The 14056-nt window shown below is 57.4% G+C and overlaps 1 protein-coding gene across 1 annotated transcript in view; it reads right to left on the bottom strand.

Moving 5' to 3' along the window:
* Nucleotides 1-573: 573 nt before the first annotated feature.
* PLCB2 (phospholipase C beta 2) overlaps nt 574-14056 on the bottom strand; it is a 21959-nt gene continuing 8476 nt past the window's right edge. Inside the window, exons 10-30 of the mRNA XM_077764375.1 lie at nt 13895-14041; nt 13558-13715; nt 13200-13282; nt 12848-12932; nt 12110-12272; nt 11882-11988; nt 11658-11754; nt 10910-10994; nt 10644-10768; nt 9966-10120; nt 9275-9439; nt 8631-8730; nt 7974-8078; nt 7716-7810; nt 7525-7600; nt 7040-7311; nt 6852-6928; nt 6666-6761; nt 6101-6158; nt 5380-5466; nt 574-5032 (exon numbers count right to left, since the gene is read on the bottom strand). Coding sequence (XP_077620501.1) covers nt 4829-5032; nt 5380-5466; nt 6101-6158; nt 6666-6761; nt 6852-6928; nt 7040-7311; nt 7525-7600; nt 7716-7810; nt 7974-8078; nt 8631-8730; nt 9275-9439; nt 9966-10120; nt 10644-10768; nt 10910-10994; nt 11658-11754; nt 11882-11988; nt 12110-12272; nt 12848-12932; nt 13200-13282; nt 13558-13715; nt 13895-14041 — 2540 coding nt within the window. The 3' untranslated portion in view covers nt 574-4828. The remainder of the gene's footprint in view (nt 5033-5379; nt 5467-6100; nt 6159-6665; nt 6762-6851; nt 6929-7039; nt 7312-7524; nt 7601-7715; nt 7811-7973; nt 8079-8630; nt 8731-9274; nt 9440-9965; nt 10121-10643; nt 10769-10909; nt 10995-11657; nt 11755-11881; nt 11989-12109; nt 12273-12847; nt 12933-13199; nt 13283-13557; nt 13716-13894; nt 14042-14056) is intronic.

The following is a 14056-nucleotide window of genomic DNA, read 5'->3' as shown; positions in this document are numbered from 1 at the left end:
CAGGGGTCTGCGCTGCGCACAGGATGGGGGGCGCTCATTCTGGCTGAGAACTGCCACTCGAAGTGTAGCGAATCACGCACTCACACACAATTGTTCTTCCCGCACACGCTCACTCTGAGCGGGGGTGGAGGGGAGAGTGCGCTTTCCAATCTCCGACGTCTCCAACCCCGACCANAGGGGGCAGCCAGAGCGGGAGCCTGGAGATCCGAGAGTGCTGCAGCCGCGTGAAGAGCTCCCTGGCGCCGCCACCCCGGGAAATGCTAGGGACGAAACGCAAGGCTTCTACGGTCCTCCCTTCCCTCCTGAGCACAAAACCACCCCCAGACCACAGGGCTCTGATTTTGAGTGCTAGCTGACCCTTTTGAAAGGGAAGAAGAGCGCTTGAGTCAGTGGGGTGTTGAAAAACCTCCGCGACGCCACTCGCTCCTGAGATGGAGGGCCGAGGTGCTCAGGCCTCTGTTGAGGGGAGTCCGGGCTCCTCAGTGCTCCGTGGGGCGGAGGGAGGGTTGGTTGGGAGGGTAGGTGTGTAGGGGAGGCAGGAATGAATATTTGTAACGTATGAAGAGAATCAAGTATCATCTACAGAATTTACTGAGACTTTTCATGAGCCAAGTATTGTGTTCTCAGCTGCGGGGAAATACAGAAGCAAAGTTCAGTTCTGGATAGAAGAGACCTTCCTTCCCAAGCAGGAAGACAGGACCGGGACAAAAAAGTAGAGGCTATCGTCCTAGGGCTCAATACATTGGTTAAATACAAAACGGAGACAGTGCTCAGAGGAAAAGGCAAAGTTGTGGGGAAGAGAGGTAGTCTCCCAGGGAAGTCTGGAGACAGGACTTCGGAGGTGCTCTTCAGGCATGTGGGGGATCTGACTGCTAGGAAATTAAGAAGACATTCCAGACAGGGTTATTGGGGCCAGGCCAGGAAGCGAGAAAAACACCTGTAGGGGACAGTATTGAGGACTGCTTTACTGAGAACCTTCCTATAGAAGACAGGAAATTAAGGGAATAATAAAGATGTCCGGAGCCTGGGCAGAGCATGGATAGTATGCTTTGCAGCATAAGCAAGGAGACGATTTGCCCTTCTGGAAAGAAGACAGTGGGCCCAGATGGGTGAGTGGCAAAGTGCACACTGGGCTCTGCACTCCAGGCTTCTTGCCTTTCTCCAGCTCCCAGGCTTCAGGGAGGCTCACCTGGCATTCTGAGCCCAGCTACGGGGCAAGGGCTCCCGCATCCCTCTCTTCCGGGGGGCGGTGCATGTGATGTATATCTGTATATATTGTCAAGCTCCCACTCCTTCTCTTTTCTCATTGTTTAATTGCCCTGCTCTGACCCTTTTCTCTCCTGGTGTCACAAAAAGGGCACAGCATTTGACATCGGAGTTAAGTCACAGCTAGAAGGCATTTACTAGCAGTGTGGCTCCAGGCCCGCATTGTCTTATCTGCAAAATGAAGTCGACAATACTAGCCCTGCCTACGTCTGGCAAGATCAAGCTAGAGAGTGTCAGGGAAAAAGCTACACGGTTCTTCAGAGCATAGAAAGCCCAATCTCACCCGCCCCAGACATGGGGGCCCCACCTGGGGTGACGGGACCCCTCCTGGGGTGTCACCTCGGGGTGAGTATAGACGCTCCAACCCCAGTCGGGGTGCAGGAAAGCTCTCGCCCCCCTCAGCAGAAGAAAGGCTTTCCTTCCCTTCATGACTCAATTTCCCTTTTTGCAGCATAAGGGAAATTGCTTTCTTCCATCCTTTCTGTTTCTAGAGTCAGGGAAGGAGCTACCTCTGGAGTCTGCAGGTGGTGGGCCACCTGACCAGCCAGGTAGTGACACACCCCAGGTAGAGGAGAGAAGCAGCGGGAACATGGAATGAGTACATGCTCTGTCCTAAAGAACCACGGCCCCCTCCTCCCTGGGGCTTCTGCCTCTTTTCCTGGGGGTGGATGGAGATAGTTCCCGGGAGGCACCGGAGCCGGAACTTCCTGTTGGGGCCTCAACCATGGCTTGGCAGACGGTGCCACGCTGGCTATTCTTTAGAAGGAGCAGCCAGTGCATTTGCCCCGTCTGGGCATCACCACGTTAGCCAGACCTGTGGCGGGTCCCAGGCCCTGGAGCCCTAGATCTGACTTTTTTGTAAGCTCAGTATGTTCTGAGCAGAAAAGAAATAGAAAAAAAAAAAAAAAAGCTGAGACTATGCTGCAGAGCACGGAGGCCCCAACAGCCGGAATTAGAAGCTGTCGCTTAGGGAGCTGAAGGCTGACAAGAGATGGAGCTGAGGCAGGGAGCAGGCAGGCACTCCACACTCCCTTCCCCTCCCCTTCACCTGCTGAGCCTCTCCCCGGGGCAGGTCCCAAGCTGGCAAAAGAGCTTCCTCCCAGAGGCACTAAGCTCTGGTCTGCAGTCTGTCATTCTGTCTGCAGCCAGCCCCCCTCCCAGACCCTTTTCTTTCCCTCTCAAGTGTCACCAGCCCCCTCACGCTGTCACGTTGCACCAGCTCAGCAGGGTTGGGCCTGGTGGCACATGCTTGGGAGATCCAGAGAGCTGGGGAGGGGGGAGGTGGGGTGAGTCAGCAGGGGACTCTGGTATCTGAGTCAGCAATGGGACTGGGAAGGGGGTAGGGACCCTTCACTTCATGTAAAAGGTGAAACTGAGGCATGATGAATGGGCAGGGACCCTTGCCCCAGCCCCACAGATATATAACAGGAATTCACCTGCTCAGGGCCCTGAGGGAGGGCAACAAGCCCTCCTCGGCACATCCCCTACAGCCAGAGATTAACTCATCTCCAGGGCCCAAAGACTATGGCATTTTCCTCCGGGGCACCTGGCCCTTTTTCCAGAGGACAGGAAGCTGGGAGGTGGGTATCTGGGCCTTGGCCCCCAACCTGCTGTGCAGAGGCCTCTCCCAGAGGCAGGATTGCATTTCCTTCCCCATCCCTGGGCTTCCCAGCTCCACACTGGGAAGCTCAGAAACTCTGCCAGGTCTGGCTTCTCCTTCCCCGCCACAGTCATGGGCAAAAACCAGGGCCTGCCCAGGGGGCTCTCTTTGGCACTGGCTCTGGCTTAGGCCCACGTGCCTGGGTCAGTGAGTTCCTCTAGCCTGGATCCACATCTCTACACAGTTCTACCCCAGGGCTGGCGGGGAAATGGGGCAGCTGAGTGCCCAGCAGGAGAGCTAAAGACAGGGCACTGCTCGGGGTACAAGTGTTCCACCCTTGGCTGTATCCAGTGTGTATGCAAGCTGGACGCGTCCATGACAGGCCTTACTGCTGTGAATGGGCAGGACCCCTAGTCTCAACCTGCAACCAGGGAATGCTAGGATCCCAGAGGTCAGGCCCCCAGAGGGATGGAGGGCGGTGGTGGTGGCTCTGTTTATTTTCCGAAGGCACAGGTGCTCAGAGCTAATGGCATTTGTTGTAACTCTCTGATAAGAAAACAAGCTCTTCCCAGAATCATTCCCCACCTGGCTTCTCCCATTTGGGATTTGGATCATGCCACAGAGGCAGTGAACAACTGCCCACAAGCCCCGGTTGAGTGAGTGCTGGATTCAACCATAACTACGACAGCGGCCTAAAAATGTGACCACTCTAAGTCTGCCTAAAGGGGCCCAGGTGGCCTGGAGGTTCACAGCTCCCCCAAGAGGGTGGGGGGCACCTTTGCAATAGGCTCTTCTGCCTCACGCCCTGAGGGTGGAGACAAGGAAGGGCCACATGGGGGAGGAGTGGGTGGAGAAAAGGAGTGACCTCATTTTCCAGTGATTGTGGCATCAGAGCTGGCCGAAGGGGAAGTGAATCCCCTTCACTCCCAGAGGCAGGGCCATCCCATTCCACTGGGCTCTGGAAGGGACTTCATCCTGGGGTTCAGCTCCCAAAGGTTCCCCCTCCCCAATCCCACCAGGCTGTTTCATTTCAGGAGCAACTGGGCCCCTGCCTCCCATTTTGTAGCAGTAGAACAGAGGCCATACTTAGGCAGGAAATACTGGGACAGGGTTCTCTTTAGTAGCAGTAAGAAGGGGAAAAATAAATAAATCTAAGTAAAGTCAGGAGAGAAAACAATGCTGACCTTGTCAGGCAGCCTGAAGAGGGTGCATACTAGGAAATAACCCCCTCCCCCACCCCAGGGCTAGGAGAGTGTCCCAAAGGCCTTCCTTGGCCCCTCCCTACTAACCAGAGGCCCAGTGTCTCAGAAACCAGACATCTGAGGCAGCTTTTCCATGTCAGCCTCCCATCCCCCACAGGCTGGAGGCCAGGGAAGGGGCCTCAGCCCGGGATCCTGGAAGCAGCTGTCCCCAGGGAGCTTGGAGGTAGTGCCAGGCTCCATATCAGGGAGCTGACAGGAGGCCAATTCAGGACAGGTCTGAGATGGGGCCTCGCGGCAGGAGGGTTTGGAGTGTGGTCCTGCTTGAACTAGAGGCACTAGAGTGGAGGTTCCAGGTGGCCAGGCCTAACCCTTCAGGGGAGAACAGTGAGTCCAGGGTGGGACACCACTGGTTGCACACTAGGGAAGGTAGAGGGGGGCTGGGACCCCACTTCCTGCCTCCCAGTCCATATTCTTTTGCCCTCAACGAATCCATGACACTCACTCAGAGGAAGGGATGAAGGATGAAGAGCAGGAAGTCAGACTGGAGAGGGCCTCTAAAGCCCAGACAGGTCCCCTGCCCTGGCAGTACCAGGTTCCTGCCTCCTCCTCTAGCCCCGCTGTTGAGGAGGGGACTCCAGAGTCCAAGGGAGCCTGAGATTCCCACAGCCTTAGAATGAGGGGGCCTTTCCTCCTGGGGGATAGAGCCACATCCCCGAGAAGAGTGAATGCCCTTACAGAATGTTCCAGTGGGACGGGGGCGTCAGAGGCGGCTCTCCTGGGCATTTGCCTTGCCTATGAGTGGGTCCTGCTCACACAGCTCCTTGAAGGCCCCACAAGACCTCTCGGGCTTCTCCTCGGCCTCAGAGGGGAGGCCTTCCCTGAGGCAGGCCCTCACTGACTCCTTCACCTCGGTCTCCAGGCCCTTCATCCTGGCCTCGTACTCTGCCAGTGCCTCCTGCTGGAACTGTGGGGACAGCAGAGACCACCGCCTGTCTCAGAAGGGGCCAACCGCCCACTCTCCCTCCCCTGAACAGTCAACCGAGGAGATGCCCAGTCTGCTCAGAGCTCCCAGGAGACTGGGAGGTGGAGGGTAGTGGAGACCATCAGGGAGCCTCTCAGGGGAGGGAGTGCCAACCAGGCAAAGAGACCTGTAGAACTACCTCCTCTTAAAGGGCCCCAGGACCCGGTGGGAACCAGGGCCTGTGGTCCACCAGTGAGGGCTGAGTCCCCTTCCCCTCACCCCGTCCCCCGACTGGCAGCTCCCTGAGGCAGGCCAACTCTGCTGGTGGCCAGGGCAGTGGTCCCTGTCACCTGCTTTTCCATCTCCCGGATCTGCTCCAGGCAAGCTGCCTGCTTCTCCTCCAGCTTCTCCTGGTGCTTCTCCAGGTTCTCTGTCATCTGGGTGGGAGAGAGAGGCAGGGGATCAGTACAGCACAGACAGGCAACCTGGCTTCGAATCCAGCTACAGTCCCAGTTAACCAGCTCTAAGACTTGGGACAAATGTGTCAGCCTTCAAACAGTCTTTAAATTTGGAAAATGAGTTGTCTGTCTCGCTGGATTGGGCAGGAGTGGGTGAGACACTGCTAGTAAAGTAGCTGCTTTAGAGCCGGGTATAAGGTCAGGACTTGGTAAATGGGAGCTCTGTAGTGTTGTTAATGGTCCCAGCGGAACTTTAGGTCCATTCTCAGCAGGGTGTTCCTTCCTCCTCTCACTCCTTGGAGCCTCAGGAAGCCCCCCTCACTCCCGCACATCCCATCCTCCCCAGGCCAGCTAGCCACTTATCATTTCCATTCAGGGAGACTGGCCAGAGACAGATCCCTTTAGGCTGGTATGCCCCCCTCCAAAGGCCAGAACCCTGCAATAGCCTGGCAGCTCCTCCTCTTTACTGCCTCCTCCCATCCCGAGCTGCAGGGCCCCTCTGGACTGTGCATCTCCTAAAGGCAAAGTAAAGGCCTGGGGCCACCCCTCCCTCCTTGTAGAGTGTGAGTGAGTGAGTGTGTATGTGTGTGTGAAGGACACAGCTCTTACACACCTGCTTGATGACTTGTACCACCTCCTGAATGTGAGAGTTGTTAATCTCTCTCTTCAGCCTGTTGGGGTGATCAGAGTTTAGGAGAGGGCAGGAGGCCCCTAGAAAGAGTCGAATGAGACCAGGTCTCTTCAGGGTATAGACAAAATGAAACCTTGGCCTTATAAGCAGAACCAGCCAAAGGGAGTAATCATGGGGACCCAAGGAGGACTCGAGGGGCAACTGGGAGCTCCAGAGGCTGTCTGAGGAAAGGGCTTTCTCACTAGAGTGCACCGTCCTCCAAGGTGTGCAGGGGGAAGCTACTGTCTCAAGGTTTCGCCTCCCTCTTTGTATGATTGGTTTTCCCTTAAATTCTCCTTTCTGCTCAGGGTAATGGCCTCTGGGTTTTGACTAAGGAGGATGCTCCAATCAGAGGTGACAGAAATGGGATTCACTTTCGAAAGCCAAAGGACAGGCACATCTCTGGGAAGCAAGTCAGGATCCACTTGCAGGGAGGCCCCTTCCCCCCTGGAGTGCCTTCTCAGACTCGCCCTGGAGTTTGAGCCCTGGGCCTCCCTCCAGGGCTCACCTTTCCTGAGCCATCTTGTCTGAGGTGACTTTGACCATGGCCTGGATCCGCTCTATCCTCTTGGCCTCCAGCTTCTTCTTCATCTCCTTGGTATCCCTGCGGAGAGACAAGCATCAGGAAGATGTCCTCAGGGGCCTGAGCCCTCCTGTGAGGGGAGCGTCACGCATGGGCGGGTGGCAATCCTACATCTCCAAGGTCTCCTTGAGGCTCTTCAGCTCCGAGGCCTGCTTCTCTCTAGCCAGCTCCAACATTTTGGCGATTTGCTGCGGGGGGAGGGGGGTGCAAGGATGGGCTTAGTTAGAGGAGCCCTTTGCTGTGCGGAGGTGGTGACGCGGCGGTGTCGGTTGGGTCGTGGCTCCCTCCAGTCCCGGCACCTCGGCCACGTGCTGCTCCTTGCGCTTCAGGATGCACTCGTACCGCTCCTCGCCCTGCTGCAGCAGCTCCAGCTCCAGCCGGTCCTTCAGCTCCCGCGCACGCGCGTCCGCGCCCTCGGGGCCCTCGCTCGGCGCGGCCCCGGCGGTCTCCTCGCCGGGCAAGGTCCTGTGGAGGCCACGTGGGGACAGGCCCTGAGCCCTNTTACCGGCAGCTTCTTTCACGGCCTGCTCCCTGGCCCTGGCCCCGGCTGCTCCAAGAGCCACAGGGTGGGCTGGGGGGAGGAGGGGGAAAGTGGGAGGGTTAGTTCTGTAGGCTCCTCCTCCTTGGGGGCGTTATGGACCCCCTGTAGCGCACTTTCCTGGCGCTGAGGCTTCTGGCACAGTTCCCATCCAGGTGAAAGTCTGTTTTGGGGGGATGCGGTGGGTACCGCTGGAGAGGTCGAGGCCCTTCCAATCTGTGGGAGGGCCCTGCCTGCAGTGCATACCTGCAGACCCGTTGCTCAGTGAGGCCAGCGCCCCATTGACGTGGCCGGTAACTGGACTCCCAGGTGGGAAGGGTTTCTGTGTGGGGAGAGCAGATTAGCACCTACGTCTCTTGGTCTCTCAACCTAGGACCCTGCCCCCTCCTGCATCGTCCCTCCCAGAGGGCAAAGCTCCTGGACCAGGCAACACAGACCTCAGGCAGACCTCCTATGGCTTCCTTGAGCTTCACAGACTTCTTATCATGGGCACTGAAGAACTTGATGGGATTGGCAAGCGCCACAGTGAGATCTGCGTGCATACGGGCATCACGGGCTTGGTTTGGAGATGTCCCTGGAAGACTCCCCCATCCTCACCTACCCCAGGGTGCCCTGTCCTGCCCCACTCTGGAGGCTGGCTTGAGGAGGGGGAGGGGGGATGGATCCTGGCTCCCAACATACTAAGGGCCTCCTACCTGCCCAGGTGTCAGGTACATAGTCCTTCATCTCCAGGAAGACAAAAAGCGCAGGCATGGTCAGGGGCATGTTGCTCTCACTGTGCAGGCACAGATGGTGGTAGCCTGTTGGGCATGACAGGGTGGGCAGTAAGCCATGCTCTTTGACCCCAGCACTAGTCCCCCCCACCCCACCCCCAGTACCCTAGGAGCAGCTAGGTACACAAGACTTGTGGCCTTAGAGTCAGAGAGGCCAGAGCCTGAGTCTGATTCTGTACCTTCCTGGTCGTGTGACCTTGAGCAGTTTAGTTTAAATCTCTGAGATTTTCCTCAGCTGTGAAATGGGGTGACTAGGGTCTCCCCATGTGGTTATTGTTAGGATTAAGTGAGAACGTGTTATAAGCCCTAACTCATTTTAAGTGTCCAGTAAGTGTCAGCTACTTGGGAAATTGCCCCAGTAGTTCTAGAATATTACAGACATTGTGATAGGTGGGCAGAGGCCCCACCTCTGGCAGTTTCCTATTCTTGCCACACTCCTTAGGGCTGATAACATGAAGAGGGTTAGGTAAGGTCTACAGGGCCACCTCCCTGAAACAGCCCCACCCTCTGGACAGGCTCCTAATCCTGCGGTTGGTCCTCAGACTGGCTGGCAACAGCAAAGAAGGACTCCATCCTTACCAGAATTCAGGGCATTAATGGGGATGATGCGGTGTCCAAGAAATTTGTTGCCTTCCTCCATCACGGCCACCCTGAGGGAGGCCAGCTCGGGCATCAAGATCTAGGGAGAGTTCGAGACAGGACAAGCTAGGAAGTGGCCAAGCTACTCACCTCCCTAGCGTCAGAAGTCTTAGCGTCAGTGTGAGGACCTGGCAGGTGTTACCAGATTTGGTACACTCTAGGCCACACACATAGGCATCCTCTCAGCTCATGCCATGGCTGCTCCACACAGGGGAGAAGGACTGGGTATGCAGCCCAGGGCCCCGGGGTCCTGGTGGAGGCAGCCCTTGACAGCCTTGCCAATGAGCATCCAGTGGGAGCAAAACACCCTCACCATTCCGTGGCATTCTGTACCCTCGACCGGGAGTTCACCTTTCTGCCTCTCATCCCAACATGAACACACACACACACACACACACACACACACACACACCTGCTCACAAATTTCTGTAACTGTGGATTTTGGACTCTTAAAAATCAGGAAGCCATGGGGTGAGGGGTGGAGAAGAGAGAGGATGAAGGAAGTCCCTTTGTTTAGTTCCTCTTTTCTATAAGTAGAGGCCAAGAAGTAGGGACAGACCCCAGCCCCTGCCCTAGCTCCCCACCTTCTCAAAGACAAAGGGCTCCTCCTTCCAGACAGGATTGATAGAGTTGGCACTGGGTGACAGCTTGGTGCGAAAGCGCCTCTTGGGGTCCCCAGGAAGACCAAACAGCTCCACTTCAACATAGGTGCGCACACTGCGTTCTGACAGGAACTGTCCAGAGATCACCTAGGGGTGGGGGCCCATGGGAGGCCGGTGTCAGCTCTCCCACCCAGGCTCTCCCCTAGTCCCTGGGGCCTCCAACTCCTGTGGCTGAAGCATCCTTTCTTGCATACTGCGCAGAGCCCCATTCAGCTGGGGCCGTGTGGCTCAAGGGTTATAGCTGAGCTCTTGGCGACCAGGGGCTTCCCGCATTGAGGGAAGAAGTGTGGGCCTCCCCGCCTCCCTCCCCAGGCAAGGAAGGAACAGTGCCCTCCCCCAGGGCCCGGGGCTCCTGTGGACCCACTCTGCCTACTCTTCTCCCCTCCCCCACCGCAACCTCAGCCCTTCCCCTTGGTTTCCATGGGGACCAAGAGGCAGCCTCCAGTGCTGAGGAGGAGGCAGTTTCCAAGGCAACTTGCTACTGCACAAACTGGCTTGGGCTGAAGTTTTCAGGATATCAGAGGAGGGGGTTGGGAGTGGAGGAGTAGAGCTCCTGTGTCTTTCTCCTCAAGACCCCAGCCCTCCCGGCCACTTGTCCACCTCGGGGCCTTGCCGTAATGGAAAGCGTGGTGGCTACCACCACGTCGATGCGGTCCACTGAGAAGGGGTTGAACTGCTTGTCTGGCCGGCGCATGAACTCATGCTTGAGGAGGTAGCCACTCTGCCCATTGAACTCAAACAGCGCCATGTTCTGCTGCATGGGCAGGTCTGGGGGAACAAAGGCACTCGGTGAGGAAGGCGCAGCCCTGGGTCTGCACCCAGTCTCTGTTTCCTGCATTTCTCAGCCTCTGCCATCTTGTGGATAGGAGCATGGGTGGGCTGTGAGGATGAGGGTCTCTCATGACCCAGCCTGTTTCCTTGGGGCGTCTCATCTCTAAGGAAGCCTCCACAACCTGGAGTCCGCAGGGACACGGCCACGACCAGACCACAGATCGCAAAGGGAGTTGAGGCCGGAGAAGCAGGGGCGCATTCCGGCAGAGCAACCAGAACTCATGCCAGCGCCCTGGCGTCTTCACATACATACCCGTACACGAGCAACCTGTACACATAGGCATGAGCTAATGCATGTAGATCCCTAACTGCGCACACACCTGCACGTGCTCCCATGGCCTGAACAAACATCAGGACCCTCGATCTTTTCTTAAGACCCCCCCCCACCCACAGGAATGGGGTGAGGGTGGAAGAGGCAGGGAGCAGGGGAAGGTTCTCAGGGGCCTAGAAGTACCCTCACCCATCGTCTGGAAGTTGAGGGCAACCATCTGGCAACCGGCATTCCAGAACATCTGGGGCATGTAGTTGGAAGAGTCCATGCGGGTGCCCTTAGGGTAAATGCGGCTCATCTGGCGCTTGTTGTAGCTGCCTCAGAGTTTAGGAGCCCGTCCAAAGGCTGCACACACCAGGAGGACCCAACAGCTCCCTCTGGGAGCCCTGTCCCCCAGGCCCTCCCCGTCCCTCCACCCCAACCAGGGGCCCTGGCTATCGAGGCCTCAAGGATACTCCACAAATTGCACTGAGGCCTTGGAGAGCAGGTCATAAGCTTTGAGCTCTGTGAAGGAGGAGATGACATAACTTCGGTTCTTCTCTGTGTTGGAGAGAAAGGGCAGGGGTCCATGTCAGGCTGGCCTCCTCCCTCCTTCCTCCCCTCCCTTTGGGTTAGCTCCCTCCAGCAGAGATCCCTCCAACCTAGCATTTCCACTGAGGCCCAAGGGCCTAGGGGGCTGAGCTGATGTGCAGATCTGTGTGGGAAACGGTGTGCCAGGGGGTAAAGGGTATATGTGGGAGACATGCCCAGGGGTGGAGTATGTGCCACAGTCCTGCAGAGTGAGGGGTGCATGCCCTAGATGGCACAGGACCATGCTGTGATGTACCAACAGTGAGCACATGAATTCTGGCTGAACATGAGGGGTGGGGGCAGGGGTGGGCAGTATACACCAAGGACAGGCTAAGATGGCCTGTCCTAAGTGGCCTGCCTGTCACAGACACACTCCAGAGCATTCTGGTAGGTGCCAAGTTCCTCACTACAGTGCCAGGAAACCGGGAGCCACTGCTACTTAAACAAGCCCTTTGCCTGACTCCTCTGCTGGCTATTTATAGACAGGGCCCCCGAGTCCAAGGAAGGGGGGGATCCTTCTTCCTCTTCCCCCTACCCAAGCTCTGCTGTCAGGATGCAATTCTTAAGGGCCTTCTCCTGAATCTAGCCTCATCTCCAGCTTATCACCTTCCCCCCACTTCTGCCCCCACTTACGGGCAGAAAACTCAAAGGAGATGAACTTGGTGGGTTGGATGTAATTCACTAGGCTGGACATCTCCTCATAAGCCGTCACCTCCAGGCCCGCTGTGCCCTAGGGAAGAGAGGGGAGGGTGGAGACAGGGAGGGCAGGCACAGAACCCAGGGAAGTGGCCCCATGCCCGCACCTGAGGGCTCACAGTGGACACAGCAGAAGGGGCTCGGGGCTGCCCTCTACACACCTCATCCGACTGCATCTTCTTGATCTCTTCCTCATTTAGGCTTCCTGACTCCTCCTCCTCTTCCACCTCTTCCTCCTCCGGCTCTGTCCCTTCCTCACCAGCCCACACTGCCACATGCAGCTCCATCAGCACTGGGACCTGGGGACCCCATACATCCCCTCCAGGCCCAGCCTCTGTCTCCCCCCCAGATGCTCCCCCTGCCACATCCTTCCCCTTCCACCGACTCACCTGTGCCCTCACCCACAGAGGCATTGGGTGGGCATTCGCCCTCAGCCTCCTCACCCGGCTCCTTGCTGGGGCATGCTGGGCCAGAAAACTGGTTCTTTTTGTTCTTGATGAGGATCTTGCCTCGGAGATCCTCGGGGCTGGGCAGAGGGATGCCTGGTTTCAGCTGAGGGAGATGGGAGAGGGTGAGTACCATCTCCTCACCTTCTGAGAGCAGCCTCAGCTCCTCTGTACCAAGCTGCACTCCATCTACCCTGCCTGCTTCTCCAGCCTCATGTCCCACCGTATTCTGTCATGTACTGTGCTCCCGTCTGACCCAGCTTACCTGGTTCCTCAGACAACACTCTTCTCTCCCAGCTGCCTATATAATCTTTCCCACTGTCACCAAAATAATCCACTTTCCCTCTCAGATTTCAGTTTAGCCATCCCTTCCTCCAGGAAGACTTCCCTGATCCCCAAGTACTCCCACAGCAGCCCCTGGGTGTGATGGCTTGGTTACTTATCTATCTCCCCCACTAAAGGGTAAGCAACCTGAGGGCTGAAACTGTGTCTTTGTCACTTGCATAGCCCCAAAGCCCAGCATGGTGCCTGACCTATGGTAGATGATAAGATCCTGGCCCCACAATCCTACCAGAGAAACCCCAACATCCTCTGGGGACATCTGCCCCCTTAACCTGGCCCTGCCCCTGCCCTGGGCCCCCAGCCCCCCAGCCCAGATGCCCCACAGCAAAGTCCACTCACTGGGAACTTTTCCAGGGGCTCTGTGAGTAGCATGCCCCCAAACATCGTTCGACAATACTCAGCCATCTTGGCCTGTTGGCGGGGTCTGCAGGGAGCAGAAGTGGGGTAGGTTTCAGCAGCTCTACCCCCATCTTGTCCATCCTTCTGGGCCCCTGACCTGGCTTATCAGGGGCACAGGAGGTCAGGAAGGCAGGGACACAGGCAGAAGAGCCTGGGGTCCCAAGGAACTTGTGTTGAAACCCAAGAGAGAGCTGGAGGGCATGGCTAGGGGGGGGGACAGTTGGGGCAGGGCAGCTACAGGCAGGAGATGGGGACAGGAGAGGGAATGAGGCTGAACAGGTCTGATACGTACGAGTCCACATGGTTTTCAAATGACAGGATGACAGGATAGGAGGAGGTCTTAAAGGCACTTTCTGCAATGGCTTCAATTGCTTCCTGGAGGAGAAGGGGGCCCCGTCGAATGGAGGTCAGTGCTCCAGGCCCCCCACCCCCGGCGACACCCTTCCCCATTCCCCAGTTTCAGGACACACAAAGAACTGGAGGGCCACCGCTGGTCCTGTCTCCTCTGGTCCCCTCTGGTCCCTTCACTGGCTGAGGTCTCCCAGCCCTCCCTCATTTCAGCTGCACCCACTCCCCAACCCCCAGAGAACTTATGGCCCAGGGCCCTCCCCTAGGGCCGGTGCCTCCAGCTTCCTCATGCTAAGTCTGACCTTGAAATAGATGTCTGTGGTCATAGTAAAGCCATGGGTGATGATGGGCTCCTCGTCAGGGGGCCTGCCCTTCCAGCAGTCCAGCTCCACGCAGCGACAGCCAGCCAGCAGCACCTGGCGGTACATCTCGGCCGAGGAAAGGCCAGAGAACTGGCCAGCTGTGCCAGAGCAAAAGGAGGAGGCGGGGGCTTCACCAGAGGCCGGTTCAGCTCACCCCAGCCCTCTCCAACACAGTCTGTCCTTTTGCATCCCGTGGGCAATCCCTGCAAGGGACGGATTCGGGGAACAGGAGCAGCCCTCATAAAAGGAGAGGTCGCAGTGAGGTCACCCTGGTCACCTGTCAGGTAGGTGTTGTGCGAGGAGTTGATGAAGTAATGGTTGAGTGGCTGGGTCATGTCTTGGTGGAGTAGCAGCTTGTCCTGGGCCAGCACACTGTTCTCGGGCCCACAGAGAAACCACACCATTCCCTCAGGAGACAGCTGGCCTGGGGGGGGGGGGG

This window comes from Crocuta crocuta, unplaced genomic scaffold (assembly GCF_008692635.1).
Source record: "Crocuta crocuta isolate KB4526 unplaced genomic scaffold, BGI_CrCroc_1.0 scaffold102, whole genome shotgun sequence".
Lineage (NCBI taxonomy): Eukaryota > Metazoa > Chordata > Mammalia > Carnivora > Hyaenidae > Crocuta > Crocuta crocuta.
Note: the sequence above shows the minus strand (reverse complement) of the source record. Positions and strands in the feature narration are given on the sequence as shown.